Genomic DNA, 15,494 nt, shown 5'->3' with positions numbered 1-15,494 from the left:
CAATACTCTCACCAGCTGGAGATGGGTACACTGCCAGTAAAGGGGATTTGGGTGGAACACCAGCTGCGTTCACTGCATGATCTAATTTAAACTTTTCCATATAGTTTTCCAATGGCTCCAATATCTTTTATTATTATTATTATTATTGGCTGTGCCATGTGACTTGCAGGATCTTAGTTCCCCAACCAGGGATGGAACCTGGGCACGGCAGTGAAAGCACTGAGTCCTAACCACTGGACCACCAGGGAATTCCCTCTTTTATCTTAATAGTTTATCCTTATCCTCCCTCATATGAAGTGTTCCTTTTATCACATCCAAAATTCCTATGTATACATGGGTCTACTCCTAGTCTTTCTACTCTTTTCCATTGACCTACTTGTCCAGTTCTGCATCTCTGGCACGCAGTGTTTAGTGTAGTTTTAGGGTCGTTTTTGCTATTTGGTAGGGTCTACTCATCTGATTAGAGTCTGTTCATATGTCACTTCTTCGGGAAGTTTGGGTTACACAATGGGAATTCAGTATGTGACTGTGAATGGAGGACAGCCTTGCTGGCTCTTTTTCACTTTCATTTCATTTCATTTCATGCTGTGCCGCAGGGCTTGAGGGATCTCAGTTCCCTGACCAGGGACAGGGATTGAACCAGGCCACAGTAATGAAAGCCCAGAATCCCAACCACTAGGCCACCAGGGGACTCCCACTTTCTCCCAATTTTAAAGCCAACACCTCAATCTCCCATCTGTGCTCTTCCTCTTCCTCTGGGCCTCCTCATCAGGCCCAGGGATGCTCAGGAAGCAGAGGCAAAGCATGGGTGGATTCCAGAAGGTGCCAAGGACCAAGAGGAGACTAGGTTAAGACATAGACACAAAGCACTGCTGGCTCTGTGCCTCCCATTTGGTCACCATGGTGTCCAACCATGTGTCCTCTGAATGCGGACAGATGGTGGTGCAGATACTGGGCTATGGGATGATAAGAACCAGCTCAGACATTGGGGCCAGTCCCCTCGTGTCTTAGTTGTGGTGCACGGGCTTTAGAGCGCGAGTGCTCAGTAGTTGCGGCACACGGGCTTAGTTGCCCCAGCATGTGGGATCTTAGTTCCCTGACCAGGGATCGAACCTGAGTCCTCTGCATTGGAAGGCGGATTCTTAACCACTGGACCACCAGGGAAGTCCCCGTTCTGTGTGATCTTGACAAGAACCTCTCTGAACCTCATCTGTAAAAGTGGGAATAATAACCATAAAACTTACTTCCCAGGGTCATTACAAAGATTAAATGAGATAATGTCTATTTATAAAGTGACTGGTAACATAATAGAGGCTAAAAAATATGATTCTTGTCTTTTTCCTGAATTTCATCTGCAAAATGGGGATGACATCACCTCGTCAGTTTCCTGAGGGGAACCCAGGGGGACAAAGGCTGTGGAAAGGGTTCATAGACTGGGTTCTGGAGCCTGTGTTCAAACCCTAGCCATGCGTCCTACTAGCTGTGTGACCCTGAGCTAATCACTTAACCTTACTGTGCCTCAATTTCCTCATCTGTGAAATGGGGAGACAGTACTATCCATTCCATGGGGTTTTATAAAGGAAAGAATTATTATACAGAAAAAGCTTACAACATCACCAGGCCCTTAGTCAGTGCTCAAGAAATGTTAGTGATGATGATGAAGACAACTGAGCTGCAAGGCTGTACATTCCAGGAGGGCAGGATGCCCCTCGGTCTTGTGCATTCCCATCCCAGTCTCTGGAACAGTACCGCAAAGGCTCATGGAATCAATGAATGGAGTAGGCTGTGCTGCTCGTCCTGATGGTCCCCGCGTTGGGACCATGTGCCCTCGACTGCCCAGCTGGCCCGCCACCCCATCAAGACAAGGCACTGACGTGGCATTCCCAGAGATCAGGTGCAGATCAGACTCCTTGGCCTGGCTTTGCAGAGCCCCCAGCTGGAACCAGTATGCTACTGCCTTCCTTCACCCATCACTCTTGGAGGTGTCTTCCTTGTGGGTGGCCTGGTGCTGGGGCTGTGGAGATGACCCCACCTCCTGTCATGTGGAGAGAGAAATGAGGAGACTGAGAATGACAATGCAGGATGGTCAGTAAGTGGACGGGGGGGAGCTTGCTGTCAGTGGGAGCTCTGAAGGGGCAGAGGAGACAGCGAAAGCTTCCCAGAGGAGGTGAAACCCAAGTTGAAGGTTAAAATATGAGAAGGATTGTGTCAGGTGAAGAAGGAGTACTTTCTACACAGGGGGAATGACAGGAGGGGCTGGTGCTGAGCAGGCGTGAGAAGTAGGACACGCGGCTGGCATAGAAAGTGGGGAAAAGCAAGAAGTGAGGTGCAAGTCTGCACAGGGACTGGGGGATCAACGGCCTTGAAGGCCAGGCTACAGAGCTGGGACTTCATCCTGAGGGCACTGGAGAGTCAAGGAAAGGTATGGGGGTGGCAGGGCGGGACAAGGCAACCCTTGCTCTTCCCCATCGTTTCATGCCTCAACAACAACCAATCTCTTTGCTCTGTCTACTAGCCATGTTTGTTTCTGAAACCTGCCAAGCATGTTCCCAGCCTCAGCGCCTTTGCACTTGCTTCTCTCTTTGCCTGGAGATGTAGGGGGTGAAGATTTGCAGTCAGGGGTGGGAACGGGTTTGGGCTTAATATTGGGGTCTAGGTGAGGATCTGGCTTGGAGTTCATGTTCGTGTGTTCTGAATGGGCCTCACTATGGGACCTGCTGGATGACATTGGGGTCATGCTTGAGTGTCCTGGCAGATGGAAGGGACAGATCTCTTGGGAGCATTAGTGTGGCTGGTGGGGACTGGGCTCTAAGCATGGGATGGTGGGGCATTGAGGCTTTTGCCATTGGTTGGAGGCATTAGGTACCATTGGGGTAACCCTTGAGGGGACTGGGAGGGGCCTCATTGCAGGGGTCAAGGCACTTGGTGGGTGGAGTCAGTGAGAGCCTGGGAGGTGGGAATGATTTTTCCAGTTTCCAGATGAGGAAACAAACTGAAGCTCAGTGAGGTTAAGTAACTTGCCCAAGCTAGCGAAGGACAAAGGGAGGATTTGCACCCAAGTCTGCTGACTCTTAATTTGCTAGGATTTCCCAGGCAACAGCTTCTGGTGAGACCAAAACAGAGATGGAGACACTTGGGCTGGGAGGTGGGGCAGGACAGGGTGGCAGAGCTAATGACATCTGCCAAGACAAATGCCTTGGACAAATGGAGCTGGGCCTGGGATGGGGGCCAATTCCTCCAGCTGTGAAGGGCACCTGGGTGCCCTGGGTATCCAGAGAGAGAACGTGAAGTCCCCAAGAGGAATAGGAGGTGGGGGGGTTGGGTGAGGGTGAGCCTGCCCTCTAGGGTGAGGTTCGGCCCCACGTACACTGCCCACCTGTGCATAGCACCAGATCGGGTGTCTGCCTCCCTCTTCCCCTCCTCCCCTCCTGCCCTCCTCCTCCTCTTTCTTCCTCCTCCTCTTCCTCCACTACCTGGCCTGGCCCACGCCTCACTGCACCCACTCAATGGGCCTAGTCTAATCCCCTGACATCACCGCCTGCCCAATACAGGCCCTGCCTGGCAGCCTTGGCAACCCACAGGCTCAGAGACACAATTTAGGATCCCCCACCTCAGAGCCCATCTTTCCCTCAACCTCTTCCCTCCTTCAGCTCACGGTTCCGATCGGGGATACCCCAGATCCAGTCCCAAGCTGGGGGGCAGGTGTCTAGAATCTGTCCTGGCCTTGCTGTGTGACTCCAGGTAAGTAGCTGCCCCTCTCTGGGCCTCAGGCTCCTTATCTAAGTCTCCTCTACCCCCAGCTAATCACGTCAACCTGTTTTGGCTTCCTCTCAGCACCTTGTAGCTTTAGGAAATTTTGTTTTTTTATGAGTTCACATGTTTATTGTCAGGGGACCACTGGACTGTGTGCCCCTTATTATTCACCCCGGTGCCAGCACATAGCAGGGGCTCCATCGATAACTGCTGACTGAATGTATACACGGGTGAATGAATGAACAGATGTAGCTCCTGCCTTAGCAGGAAGCATATGGACCTTCTCCCTCCACACCAGCCCCAATGGGGGAGAAAGGTAGAGCAGTATTTCAGCCCTGAAACTGGATGGAAGCAGGGTGGGGGTCTGACCCACCATTTTCTGACTCGGCTGGTAGACAGGGGCTGAGAGGTGAATCTCCTTTATGGAGAGACTGGGAAAGCTCTGGAGAAGGACCAGAACCCCGGACCTGTCTCTCTGCCCTCCCTCTCTGCCACAAGGCTTCCCCAGGCGTGGGTGGGGTGGGGGAGGGGAGGGCCTCAGGTATATGTCTGTGTGTCCCTGTGTGCTTTACCTGGGCAGAGGGCAGCCACTGACCCAAGATCTCCCAGGATAGCAGAGGCTGAGACATGGCTAAATCTCAGGATTCCTGACCTCCAGCTGCACACGTGTGTATGTGTGCACACACATGGCCATGGTGTGTGTACACGCCATGTGTATATGTGTCTGCTCCAAGCATGTGCCTTTGGTGGGGCCTCCAGGTATGGTTGTGTGTTCATAGGCGTCTGTGTGGACGCATGCGCAGTCCTGTGTTTGGCTCTCCCAGGCAGGGTGTGAGGTATAACATGGGTGTAGGCATGTCCACTAGAGTGTCAGCTCCATGAGGGAAGGGATTTGTGTCTGACTTGCTCCCTGCTCTATCCCAGCATCCGGAACAGGGACAAGCACACAGTTGGGGTCAATACATCCTTGACTGAATAAACGTATGAAAGTGTGTGCACATGTCTGGTGTGTGCCCACTTGCCAACCCATGTGTAGACGTGCACATGCTCCTGTGTCTAAGGGTGCACCTGGGTGTGGGTGCTGTTGCTGACATGTCAACCTCCTGTCCCTTTTCCAAACTCCTCAGGAGCCAGGGCCCAATGCCTGGGTCCCCGTGGGGCGGAGCAGGGGGCCTCCTCCTCACGGGAAACTGGATCCCTGGACGTGCAGAGCAGCAGGAAGCAGGGCGGCCCCTTTGTCCCCCGATAATCCCCTCCCCGCCTGGCCCCCTTTCTCCCAGCAACCGGGGTTTAAGGTCGAGTTTGGGGGCTGTAGGGAACGAGGGTGTCACCTCAGTGTCCCCTTCCCTACCTATTCCCTGCCCCCAGGGCTTCTGCACCTGCCCTCCCACTCTGAGGGTGTGACTCCTTCCCTCCCTCGTGGGCAGCCCTAGGGCTCAGCCCCAGGTATAAAGCCACCTGAAGGGCGGGAGGAAAGATGCCCCAGAACCACCCGGAGACTGCAGAGAGGAAGGAGCCAAGGAGAGAGCATGAGCTATCATCTGCTGCGTGAGTGAGGGAGGGCGCTGAGGTCCCGAGACCAGGACGGGAGGGGGTACCGCCCGGCCCTCTGGCCCATCTGTCTCAGGTGCCTGGCTATTTTACATCTGCTGCGAACCTCCAAATCCTTAAACACAGAGGACTTCATTCGTCATTCATTCATTCATTCACTCAAGAAATATTTACCAAGCGCCTGTTAGGCACTAGGTAGTATTCTAAGCATTTGGGGACATAGCAGTAAAGAAACAGACAAAAAGATGGTTGAATGAATGAATGAATGAATGGGACTTCACCTTCAGGCCTTCCCTTAAGTTCTGAATTTCTGGGAATTCAGGAATGTAGACAGGGAAGCCAAGGAGGCCACCCTGGTTTGTCTCTCGTCCCCATCATAGCTGGTGACCTTAGGGAATTGCCCTCTTCTCTGATCCTCACACTGTTGGTGGGAACAACTGGCCCGACCCTTGAGAAGCCAATGTGGCAGCATTTACTCAAATTTAAAATAAATACACCCTCCAATCCAGATATTTCCACTTCCAGCAGTTCCCAAAGAGGCTGGGATAATGATGTTCACGGCAGCATCCATTCATTTAAAAAATATTTATGGGGGCTTCCTTGGTGTCACAGTGGTTAAGAATCTGCCTGCCAATGCAGGGGACACGGGTTCGAGCCCTGGTCCGGGAAGATCCCACATGCCGTGGAGCAACTGAGCCCGTGCACCACAGCTACTGAGCCTGCGCTCTAGAGCCCGCGTGCCACAAATACTGAAGCCCACACGCCTAGAGCCCATGCTCCCCAACAAGAGAAGCCACCGCAATGAGAAGCCTGCACACCGCAACGAAGAGTAGCCCCCACTCTCCGCAACTAGAGAAAAAGCCCACGCGTAGCAATGAAGATCCAACACAGCCAAAGATAAATAAATAAAATGAATAAATTTATTTAAAAATATATATATATTTATCAAGCTCTGCGCTAGGTGCTGGGGAACCAGCAGTGAATGAAGCAGGTGAGGTTTCTTCTTTCCTGGAGCCAGCATTCTACGGGGAGAGACAGCAACAAGCAAGTAGATAAATAAATAAATGAGGGATCTGTAAACAGCAGAAGTCTCTGAAGACTACACATCAGGGAGACGGAGGGGTTTTTGAGTTGAGGCCTGAAGGACCAGAAGGAGCAGCCTTGGGTAGGTTTGTGGGGTGGTCATGGCAGGACCCAGCAAGGCAAAGCCTGCACGGGGGTGCTGCAGAAAAGAGGGGCCAGGCCTTGTAGCCCACACGGAGGACTCTGGCTTTCACTGTGTTAGGTGGGAGCCACGGGAAGGTTTGGGCAGAGGAGGGATCTAGCTGGACTTGGAGAGTTGCAGGGTGGCGGAGAGAGGCAAGGGTGGAGACAGAGACACCAGCAGAGAGAGAGGTAGTTCGATTCTAGATACTTCTTTTCATCTTTTAAAACTTTTTTATTGAAAATAACGAATACGTACAGGGAAATGTGCAAAAGTCCTAAGTATATAGCTCAATGAATTTTCACAAAGTCAAGGTATCCTTGTCATAAGTGCTCAGATCAAGCAACACAGACAGACCGAGGGAATTCCCTGGTGGCCTAGTGGTTAGGATTTCAGGCTTTCACTGCCATAGCCCAGGTTCAATCCCTGGTCGGGAAACTGAGATCCCGCAGGCTGCACAGTGTGGCTGGAAAAAAAAAAAACAACAGACCTCTCGGCCACCTTTTAAGGACAGAGCCAACAGGATTTACTGTGGGTTGAACATAAGAGAAGGAGAGAATGAGGTGTCTAAAAGGACCCCATGGTTTTGACCTGAGCACCCGGGAGAATGGATGTGCTCTTCCTTGAGTGGGGAAGACTGGGAGAGGAAGGGGAAGAGGGCATCTTGAGCTGAGCACTGGATATTTTTTTTTTTGAGCATTGGATATTTTGACTTTGAGAAGCTTATTAATATCCAAGGGAAAATGTCAAGCAGGAAGTTGAATACATGAGTCTGGAGTTCAGGGGAATATTTTGGGCTGGAAATAATGGGCTTAAAGGATGGTTCTGCCCTGACTTGGATACACAAGATCATTGCAGGCCACAAGGGCTGTACCCATTTGAGGAGTTGTTATGATGAATGAATGAATTGGCAGGCGAGGCCGGGGACTTGGTACTGACCTCTGATTTCTCCTGCCAGCCCCCCTCTGCCTGCTGACCCTGCTGCTGCCACCCCTCGGTCTGGGGGCCCCCATCTCCCCAGCTGAGCCCATCAGTCAAGCCTACAGCCTGGCACTCTACATGCAGAAGAATACTTCAACACTGCTGCAGACTTATGTGAGTGATACGGCATGAGCAGGGAATGAGGGGAGAAGGGCGCCACCCTCCTGGCCCAGCCCTGGGTAGGGGAAGCAGAGCAAGGCCAGAAGAAGGCTCCTCCATGGGTCCAAGGGTATAGGGACTCTGCCACCTAGAGACATACCCCCGGGAACATTGTCACTGATGGCTGGCTGACCTTGGGCAAGTCATTCCTTCTCTCCCAGTCTTAGCTTCCTCATCTGCCAAATGGGCTGGTGCTCCTGCCTTGGCTGACCTCTCAGGACTGTTAGAAGATTCAAAGGAAGCACATAGAGGGAAAGGCTTTAGGGGATCATGATTCTTTCCACAACTACCTCATGCCCCGTGCTTTCTTTTCTTTTTTCTTTTTTTTTTGATAAATTTATTTATTTATTTATTTATTTATTTATTTATTTATTTATTTATTTTTGGCTGCATTGGGTCTTCGTTGCTGTGTGCGGGCTTTCTCTAGTTGCAGCGAGCGGGGGCTACTCTTCTTTGCAGTGCACAGGCTTCTCATTGTGGTGGCTTCTCTTGCTGCGGAGCATGGGCTTTAGGCGCATGGGCTTCAGTAGTCGTGGCACGTGGGCTCAGTAGTTGTGGTGCATGGGCTTAGTTGCTCCACGGCATGTGGGATCTTCCTGGACCAGGGCTTGAACCCATGGCCCCGGCACTGGCAGGCGGATTCTCAACCACTGCACCACCAGGGAAGTCCCTAGCCTCATTATCTTACTGACTCCTCAAATAGTTCTGAGAGGTGGATTTACAACCCATTTTACAGATAAGGAATACTGAGTTTTAGAGAGGGGGAATAATTTGCCTGAGGTCACAAAACTGTCTAGAAGTTCAAACTGGCAGCCTCCTGATTGGGTCTGACCCACAGATGTTTTTGTTTAGGCCATCCAATGCTTGTTCAGATTCTGAGTACGAGTGCCTGTCAAAAACAGGCACAGGGATCCTATTGGCCTCCTGCCACCCCCACCCCCGTCTTAGTCCTGCCCTCTTCCCCAAGTGACATGATCTGCCTGGCCCCTGGAGGCCCTGGGGTTTGTGACTCTTCCGCTGTGCTATATTCTAGGTCCATGTGAAGTTACTTAATCTAGTTTCTAATCTCATATCTGTCACCAAACCCTGGGTAGCTTTGGGCACCCTGAGCCTCAGTTTCCCCACTTGTAAGATGGGGATGTAGGACCAGGTGATCTATCAATTAGGGCATTTATCAGTGTGCATTAAAATTCTGTGGGCCTAGGTTTGTGGAGGCGAGAACTTTAATGGAGAAGGCACTCAACTAAATTTAATAATATTAATAATTTTTTATTAATGATTATAATAAAATGAACAAACATAAACCACTAAATGCTGTGAATAAAAAGAAAATAGGGCTGTAACTATTATACATTGTCAATAATATATTTATATTGAAAATATTGCAATAAGTAACATAGTCATAGTGTTCATGATACTAATATAAATATATAGTTCGTGAACGATATTAATGCCCTTATTGTATGCCAGGTGCTGTGCTAAGTGCTTTATACATTGTGTTGGCCAACTAGTTCATTCAGTTTTAAGTAAAAATAAAAGACACCTCTTTCATTTTCACCAAGAACTTTATTGAACAACGTATTCATTAACCGAACTAACTTTCTGGCCAGCCCAATATATTACTTATCTTCACCATAATAGTGTCACATGGGAATTACTGAAGCTGTGATTCAAAGTTGCACAACTTGTACGTGGAAGAGGCCAAATTAGAACCTAACAGAGCCCAGGCTCTGTGCTAGAACGTTTCACCAACTCCCTGAGAGGCAGGGAATGGCGACTCCCCCTGGGAAGATGCCAGTCTCATGGAAGGCAGATGTGAAGTCAGGGGAGACCCAGGGCAGCCTTTTGGTCTCCTCACTCCCGTCTCTGTCCCTCATGCAGCTCCAGTGCCAAGGCAGCCCCTTTAGTGATCCTGGCTTCTCAGCCCCAGAGCTCCAGCTCAGCAGCCTGCCTCCTGCCGCAGTCTCCTTCAAGACCTGGCATGCGCTGAACGACAGGGAGCGTCTGAGCTGTGCCCAGGGGGCCTTCCTGGCCTTGACCCAGCACCTCCAGCTCGTGGGGGATGACCAGAGTGACCTGAACCCTGGCAGTCCCATCCTTCTGGCTCAGCTCGGGGCTGCAAGACTCAGGGCCCAAGGCCTGCTGGGCAACATGGCTGCCATCATGACTGCCCTGGGCCTGCCTATCCCGCCAGAAGAGGACACTCTTGGGCTTGTCCCCTTCGGGGCCTCGGCCTTCGAGAGGAAATGTCGAGGTTATGTAGTAACCCGGGAATATGGCCATTGGACTGACCGAGCTGTGAGGGACTTGGCTCTGCTCAAGGCCAAATACCCTGGGTAGAGGAGGTGGGACTTCCCGTCAGAGGCTGCAACACTTCCCCTTTCACAACGGACTCTTTTCTGCCTTGCTTCTTGGCTAGAAAGGAGACGCATCTTGTCTAGGAGACAGGGCTTGTGTACCATGTATTTGGGAAAATTTCCTGGTAACCAGGCCTCAAGTCGCCACTGCCTGGGCGACTGCCTAGGTCCTATGGCCTCCCTTCCAGATCTGGGTGGGACTCTATGGATATCATTTTATGGATTACCAGTCCAGTGGTACTGGTTGCCCACTTCCTGGGTGGAAAAAAGTATCTCTTTGAAGTGGCTTCACTTCCCATTCTACGGGGCAGTACAGTTGGTCTCCTTCCTGGGCTCTCCCTGAGACCTTCTCCCTCCTGTAATTTTGGGGAGGCCCAGGGGCTGCCTTCTTGTCTCCGTCTACCTCACTTCCTGTATGAAGATATGGACTTTCTGAGCAACTAGGCCTCCCTTTTTGCTGGAGCTCATTTCATCCCCTAGTCTACCTCTCTGACTCTGGCCACTGTTCCAACTTCCCATCTTAAGGGGCTTCACTTCCTATTCAGTGGACATCCGATTCTTGAAAAACTCAGGACTCGTGTCACATCTGTTTCCTGCTCAGAACACATCCACTTCCTGTTCTGGGCTGAGAAATGGCATCCCTGGCCTGGGGCTCTCATGAATCTCCTATTTATACTGTGGCTTTTGCGGATGTCTGGGGGAACCAGTTTGTAACCCAAGGACCTTATTCTCCTTAAAGGTGTCTCCCCATTTTCAACAACTATATATACTGGTAACTTTAATGTTCTTTTTATTTTTAAACATTTTATTTACAAAAAATTAATTTATTCTCGTAAATAAAACTCTTTTTAAGGGGTGATTTTTTTTTCTCTCCAGTAGACCTAACTTGGGGGGAAGGGAAGGTACAGGGATAGGGCAGAGGGAGGGGAAGAAGGGAAAGGACATCAAAGGCAGAGGGGGCAGGGCCGCAAAGGGTGGGATGGGGGAGGGGGAGAGCAGCAGGTGGAGTGACCCTGGGGGAAGGTGGCTGAAATTTGTCTGGAGGAGCCCACCCACCACAGGGTCAGCAGACATGTCCCTAGCCAGGAAAGGAGAGAGAGAAGGACAGAGGGAAACAGAGTGCCAGGTGTCCCCTCCTTGAGATGAGGTGCAGATGTACACATGCTCACATGGGGCCAAGAGGAGGCAAGAGATGGGGAGAAGCGGAGACAGAGATCCCCAGCAAGGCAGGCCCAAGCGATGGAGAAAAAGAGGGGGAAAGCAAGGAAGTGATAGACATGGGAAGTCACAGACGGAGACACGAAAGCCCCAGGGAGAAAAAGAGATCGAGAGCGTACAAAGCAAATAGAGAGATGGAGACGGTCGGAGAACACAGAGACGCTGCTGGAGATGGAGAGGGATGGAGAGGCGGAGACGGCCCAGGAGGGGACCGCGAGCTGCGGCGCGCGCCCCGCTCTCAGGCCGGGCCCCCGGGCGCCAGCTGGCCTAGGTCGGCCTCTGTGCGGCTCACCCACTCGCGGTAGAGGCCGCACACGCGGAGCCCCAGCACCTTGGCCGGGAAGACGCCCGCGGTGGCAGTGGCCGCGGCGACGGCGGCGGCGGCAGGCTCCGGTTGGGGCCCGCGGGTCTCGGCGCCCAGCGCGGCCAGTACGGCCTCCACGGCGGCGCCCAGGGCCCGCGCCTGGCGCGCCGCGTCCTCCAGGCGCCGCAGCAGGCGCAGCGCGCGCGGGTTCAGCTCGGCCTGGCGGCGGCGCACGACGTCCAGCAGCGGTGGCAGCGCGGCCAGCGCTGCCTCGTCCAGCCGCAGGCGCTCGGGCACCGGCAGGCCCGCGTGGCCCGGGGCCGGGGCGCTCAGATCGGCCACCGGCAGCCGCGGGGGCGAGAAGCCAGGCAGCCCGAAGGGGTCTCCCTGGTGCTGCACCTGCGGAGACGCGGCAGTCAGGGCGGCTCCTCCACCCGGAACTCAGCCCTCCACCCCTCTCCTGGGTCCTCAGTGTCCCCATCTCGTAAATGACACACTCCTGCCAACAGAGAGGCTGTGTTTGAGATAATACAAAACAACAAAAACCACCGTGTGCTTTACACCACTGCTTTGTTTCCTCATTTCCTCAATGGAGATAATAACCATATCAACTTCATAAGGTAGTTATGAGCCTGTTAAAATGCTTAAGGCAGGTCCTGACTCATTGGAAGGGCACAAAAAATGTTAGCTCTTTTCTTAATGCTATCTTACAGACCCAGCTTCAAATCCTGTCTCCACCACTTACTAGCTGTGCCGTTTGGTGCAAAACCGTTTCCTTCTCTGAGCCTCAGTGGTCTCCTCTGTAAGATGGGGGAACAGTTCCCTGCCCTGCCTTCCTACCACGGACCTCTTGAGAATTACAGAAGATAGTGCAGGGACCGAGTTTGTTTCACTCCCTCCCCCCCATTCTTCCCCACTTCTGCACCTGCTTGACACACAACCAGGGGCTCAATGAATAACTGTCATGTGAATGAACAAATGAAAAGATAAAGGTGATTTGTAATTTGTAAAGATGCTATAACAACACCATTTATCCTTTCCTAACATTTTGCTTCTGGTTCAGGCACTGTGCTGCTTTAAACACACTATTCCTAATCTTCCAAAAAATGGGTGTGATGATGATGATCATGGTCTTGTAAATGAGGATATTGGGACTGACTTATCCTAGGTCATCCATCTAGGAAGGGGCAGAAGCTGGAATTTGAACCAAAGTTGGTAGGACTACAAAGCTAGCTTTATTATCTTACTATTGCTGTCATAATTATTAAATTATTATATTTAATGTTATCAGTACTGCCCATGGTCACAACAAGTTGGCAGGGCTACAGTCTATCTGATTCAAAACTATACCCTCCCTCCACTACACCAGAGTAATTTGGGGAACTATCTAGGTTCCTTTGTCAGTGTCCTCTGGCCAACCAAAGATTTTGGCAGATCCTTCTCCTCTGTAAAAGTGTCCTCCTGGGATGGCATTTTTACCCCTAGATTGAAACCCCTTCTTGGCTTCTCTGCATAACACAGGTAGAAGAGTTCACAGCTCATCTTATTCAACTGCCTCCTTTTTTTTTTTTTTTTTTTTGGCCCTGCCAGGATCTTAGTTCCCCGACCAGGGATTGAACGCAGGCTCTGGCAGTGAAAGTGCCCAAATCCTAATCACTGGACCTCCAAGGAATTCCCTTAACTGCCTCCTTTTACACCTGGGGAGTCCCAAGCTCATGGAGGTGAGATGACAAGATCACACAGAGCCTAAGAACATAGGTTTCCAGACTCCCAGACCAGAGTTCTCTTCACTCTCTCAGGTTGCTTCTGTCTTAAAGTACCAAGGAGGGAGCCTCCATGCTGAGGCTAATGGAGGGGCATTTGGGGCACAGACAGTGTCCTCCTCCAATTTGCTGTGTGGCCAGGGGCCCGTTACTGACCCCTCTTGGGAGCCCCAATTTCTGCAACTGTGAAGTGAGATTGAGAAAATGGGTGGTCAAGGACCCCTTGATCTGTATGTACTTCCCCATTCCCCAGGCCCCTGGTACCCACACCCTGAACCCCACTCACATATTCCTGGAGCAGCTGCTCAGCATATTTGGTGAGGAGGCGGGCAAGGCTGTGTGTCTGTTGGATCTTGGACTCCAAGTGGGGAAGGGGTGAGATTGAGGAGTCAGCCTGGGGGTCCTCTGGTGGGAAAAGGGGGGGAGGAATGAGGGCACCCCAACCCCTTTCTTCTTGACCACTTCTTCCAGGCTGGCTCTTCCTGAACCCGGAAGCTCCACTCTGAATTCTCCACCTTTTAAGCCAGGCAGGCTCTGTCCCATTCCAACTGAGGGAAAATAGGGCACCAGACATTTGCCAAACGGTTGTTCTCCCTGAAATGTGTTCCCTGTCCCCAAATCATGGTTGAAATCCTATTAAAGCCAAATTCAAATAGTGCCTCCTCAGTGCAGCCTCCAGATTCACTCCTCCTTTAAATTCACTTCTTCCTTCTACTTAAGGCCATTTGTTCATACTTCCAAGGCGGTTCTTTTAATGTCTCTTTTATCTGTGAGAATCTGCCTCAGCCTGGGAGCCCTTTGAGGGAAGGGCTCACTTATCTCTGTACCTCAGTGATTGTTGGTGGAATTCAGCATCATCGAAGCACAGAACTTAAAATTGAAACAAGCCTTTAAGTCCATTCTACAGATTGGGATACTGAAGTGCCATTTCTTCCCTGATGGTCCTTCTGTGCAAAACCGTGGGCTGGGCACCGTACAGTTTCAGTGAATCAGCAACCGGCCTTAACCAGCACAAGTTAGAGGGTGGTGCCCCAGGAGGAAGAATACATTTCCCGAGACGCCTAGCGCGCGTGCCCAGGGCATGCTGGGGAATGTAGTCCTAGCCCGGCAACTCCCGCCCCGCCCCTCGCTAGAGTTTGCCCCGCGGGTCCCTATCCTTAACAGCCTCGACTTTCGTCTCCTGTTGTCACTTACCAGCCCCTGTGGCCCAAAGACTTCCGCCCCTAACTTTACCCCTCGCTCTGGCTCCCAGCTCTGATTCTTTCCCGGTACTCAGATAGGGTCCCGGCGTCCTGCCCCAGCCACGACCCCAATTCTCCCCTAGGGTGTACTCGAACCGGTAATCTACCTCCTGAGCCCAAGTCCCTGAAGGCACAGCCCCAGGCCTCCTCTAAACTCCGGCGCTTGCCCCTTCCCACAGCTCACGCACAACTCACCCGCTCGTTACCTGACACCGGGGCCCTGCTCTCCCCAGCTCAGGCCGCTCCCTTCCCGGACCTAGGGGTGGCAGGGGCCCAGACCCCAGCTTCCAGCCCTTCTGACCCCTGCTCCCCTCGGCGCTCGGGATCCGGCCCTTCAGCCCCTTACCCAGACTTCCCTCCCTCCGGCTCATGCTGGCCCCAGGCAGATCCCGGTTGCCTCCACGCCCCCCTACCGAGAAGGGGAGAAAGGGGAAAAGGGTAGGGGCGTGGCCCGGCCGTAGCCAATCAGGGCTCAGACCCCAACAATCTACCACCCCCTTCCACCCCACCTCCCACCCCACCTCCGCTGCCCCAGGCAGGATTCCTTGGCCCTGAGCTCAGCTCCCTGCATGCACGGCCTAGTCGGGAAGGAGGCGGCAGGTTATCTGCAGGGTGGACTCGGGACCTGCAGGCTTGGGTTGCCGGGGCCTGGGAGACAGCCCAGAGTCAGATGGGAGGAGAAGGCTCAGGCTCCGACCTGGGGGAAGGCTTGGCGCCCGGGCTGCTTTTCGGAGAAAGCTGGGGAGGGGTGGGTGGTGGAGAGGGAGCAGCTGGCAGGACAGGAATGTGCTGCCCTTCCTCTTAGCTGGGGGAGGGGAGAGCGGGGTGCGTGAGAGGCCAAGGTGGGGGCCCTCAGGCTTAGGCCACACCTGCCCGGACATACACTTCCCGGCCTATCTCAGATGGCTTCTGCCCTTGCTTTCACAGTCACACCTACTAGGGGGCCACCTCACCTCACCTTAC

The 15,494-nt window shown here is 52.5% G+C and overlaps 2 protein-coding genes across 2 annotated transcripts; one reads left to right on the top strand and one right to left on the bottom strand.

Annotated features, from left to right (window-relative positions):
• Positions 1-7,453: 7,453 nt before the first annotated feature.
• LOC132349898 (cardiotrophin-2) lies at positions 7,454-9,988 on the top strand (the record flags this gene model as incomplete). The annotated part of the gene is made up of 2 exons (XM_059898713.1): positions 7,454-7,603; positions 9,530-9,988. Coding segments are annotated over 2 exons (609 nt in total), but the record flags the coding sequence as incomplete, so codon positions are not given.
• A 790-nt stretch (positions 9,989-10,778) lies between these two features.
• On the bottom strand, positions 10,779-14,955 carry CTF1 (cardiotrophin 1). The gene is made up of 3 exons (XM_059897465.1): positions 14,878-14,955; positions 13,577-13,695; positions 10,779-11,926 (listed from the first exon to the last, which is right to left on the bottom strand). Exons 1-3 carry the CDS (start codon positions 14,900-14,902, stop codon positions 11,462-11,464), a joined length of 609 nt encoding a protein of 202 aa, XP_059753448.1. The 5' UTR covers positions 14,903-14,955; the 3' UTR covers positions 10,779-11,461.
• Positions 14,956-15,494: the final 539 nt, after the last annotated feature.

The sequence above is a fragment of the Balaenoptera ricei genome, chromosome 15 (genome assembly GCF_028023285.1).
Source record: "Balaenoptera ricei isolate mBalRic1 chromosome 15, mBalRic1.hap2, whole genome shotgun sequence".
In the NCBI taxonomy this organism is placed as follows: Eukaryota; Metazoa; Chordata; class Mammalia; order Artiodactyla; family Balaenopteridae; genus Balaenoptera; species Balaenoptera ricei.
Note: the sequence above shows the minus strand (reverse complement) of the source record. Positions and strands in the feature narration are given on the sequence as shown.

What these genes read in the sequence shown, in the direction of transcription:
- CTF1 (XM_059897465.1), bottom strand. Translation starts at nt 14,902, where the DNA reads ATGAGCCGGAGGGAGGGAAGTCTGG. An exon ending in CCGGAGGGAGGGAAGTCTGG is followed by an intron (nt 13,696 to 14,877) that starts GTAAGGGGCTGA and finishes TTTTCCCACCAG; the next exon opens with AGGACCCCCAGGCTGACTCC. An exon ending in AGCAGCTGCTCCAGGAATAT is followed by an intron (nt 11,927 to 13,576) that starts GTGAGTGGGGTT and finishes GCGTCTCCGCAG; the next exon opens with GTGCAGCACCAGGGAGACCC.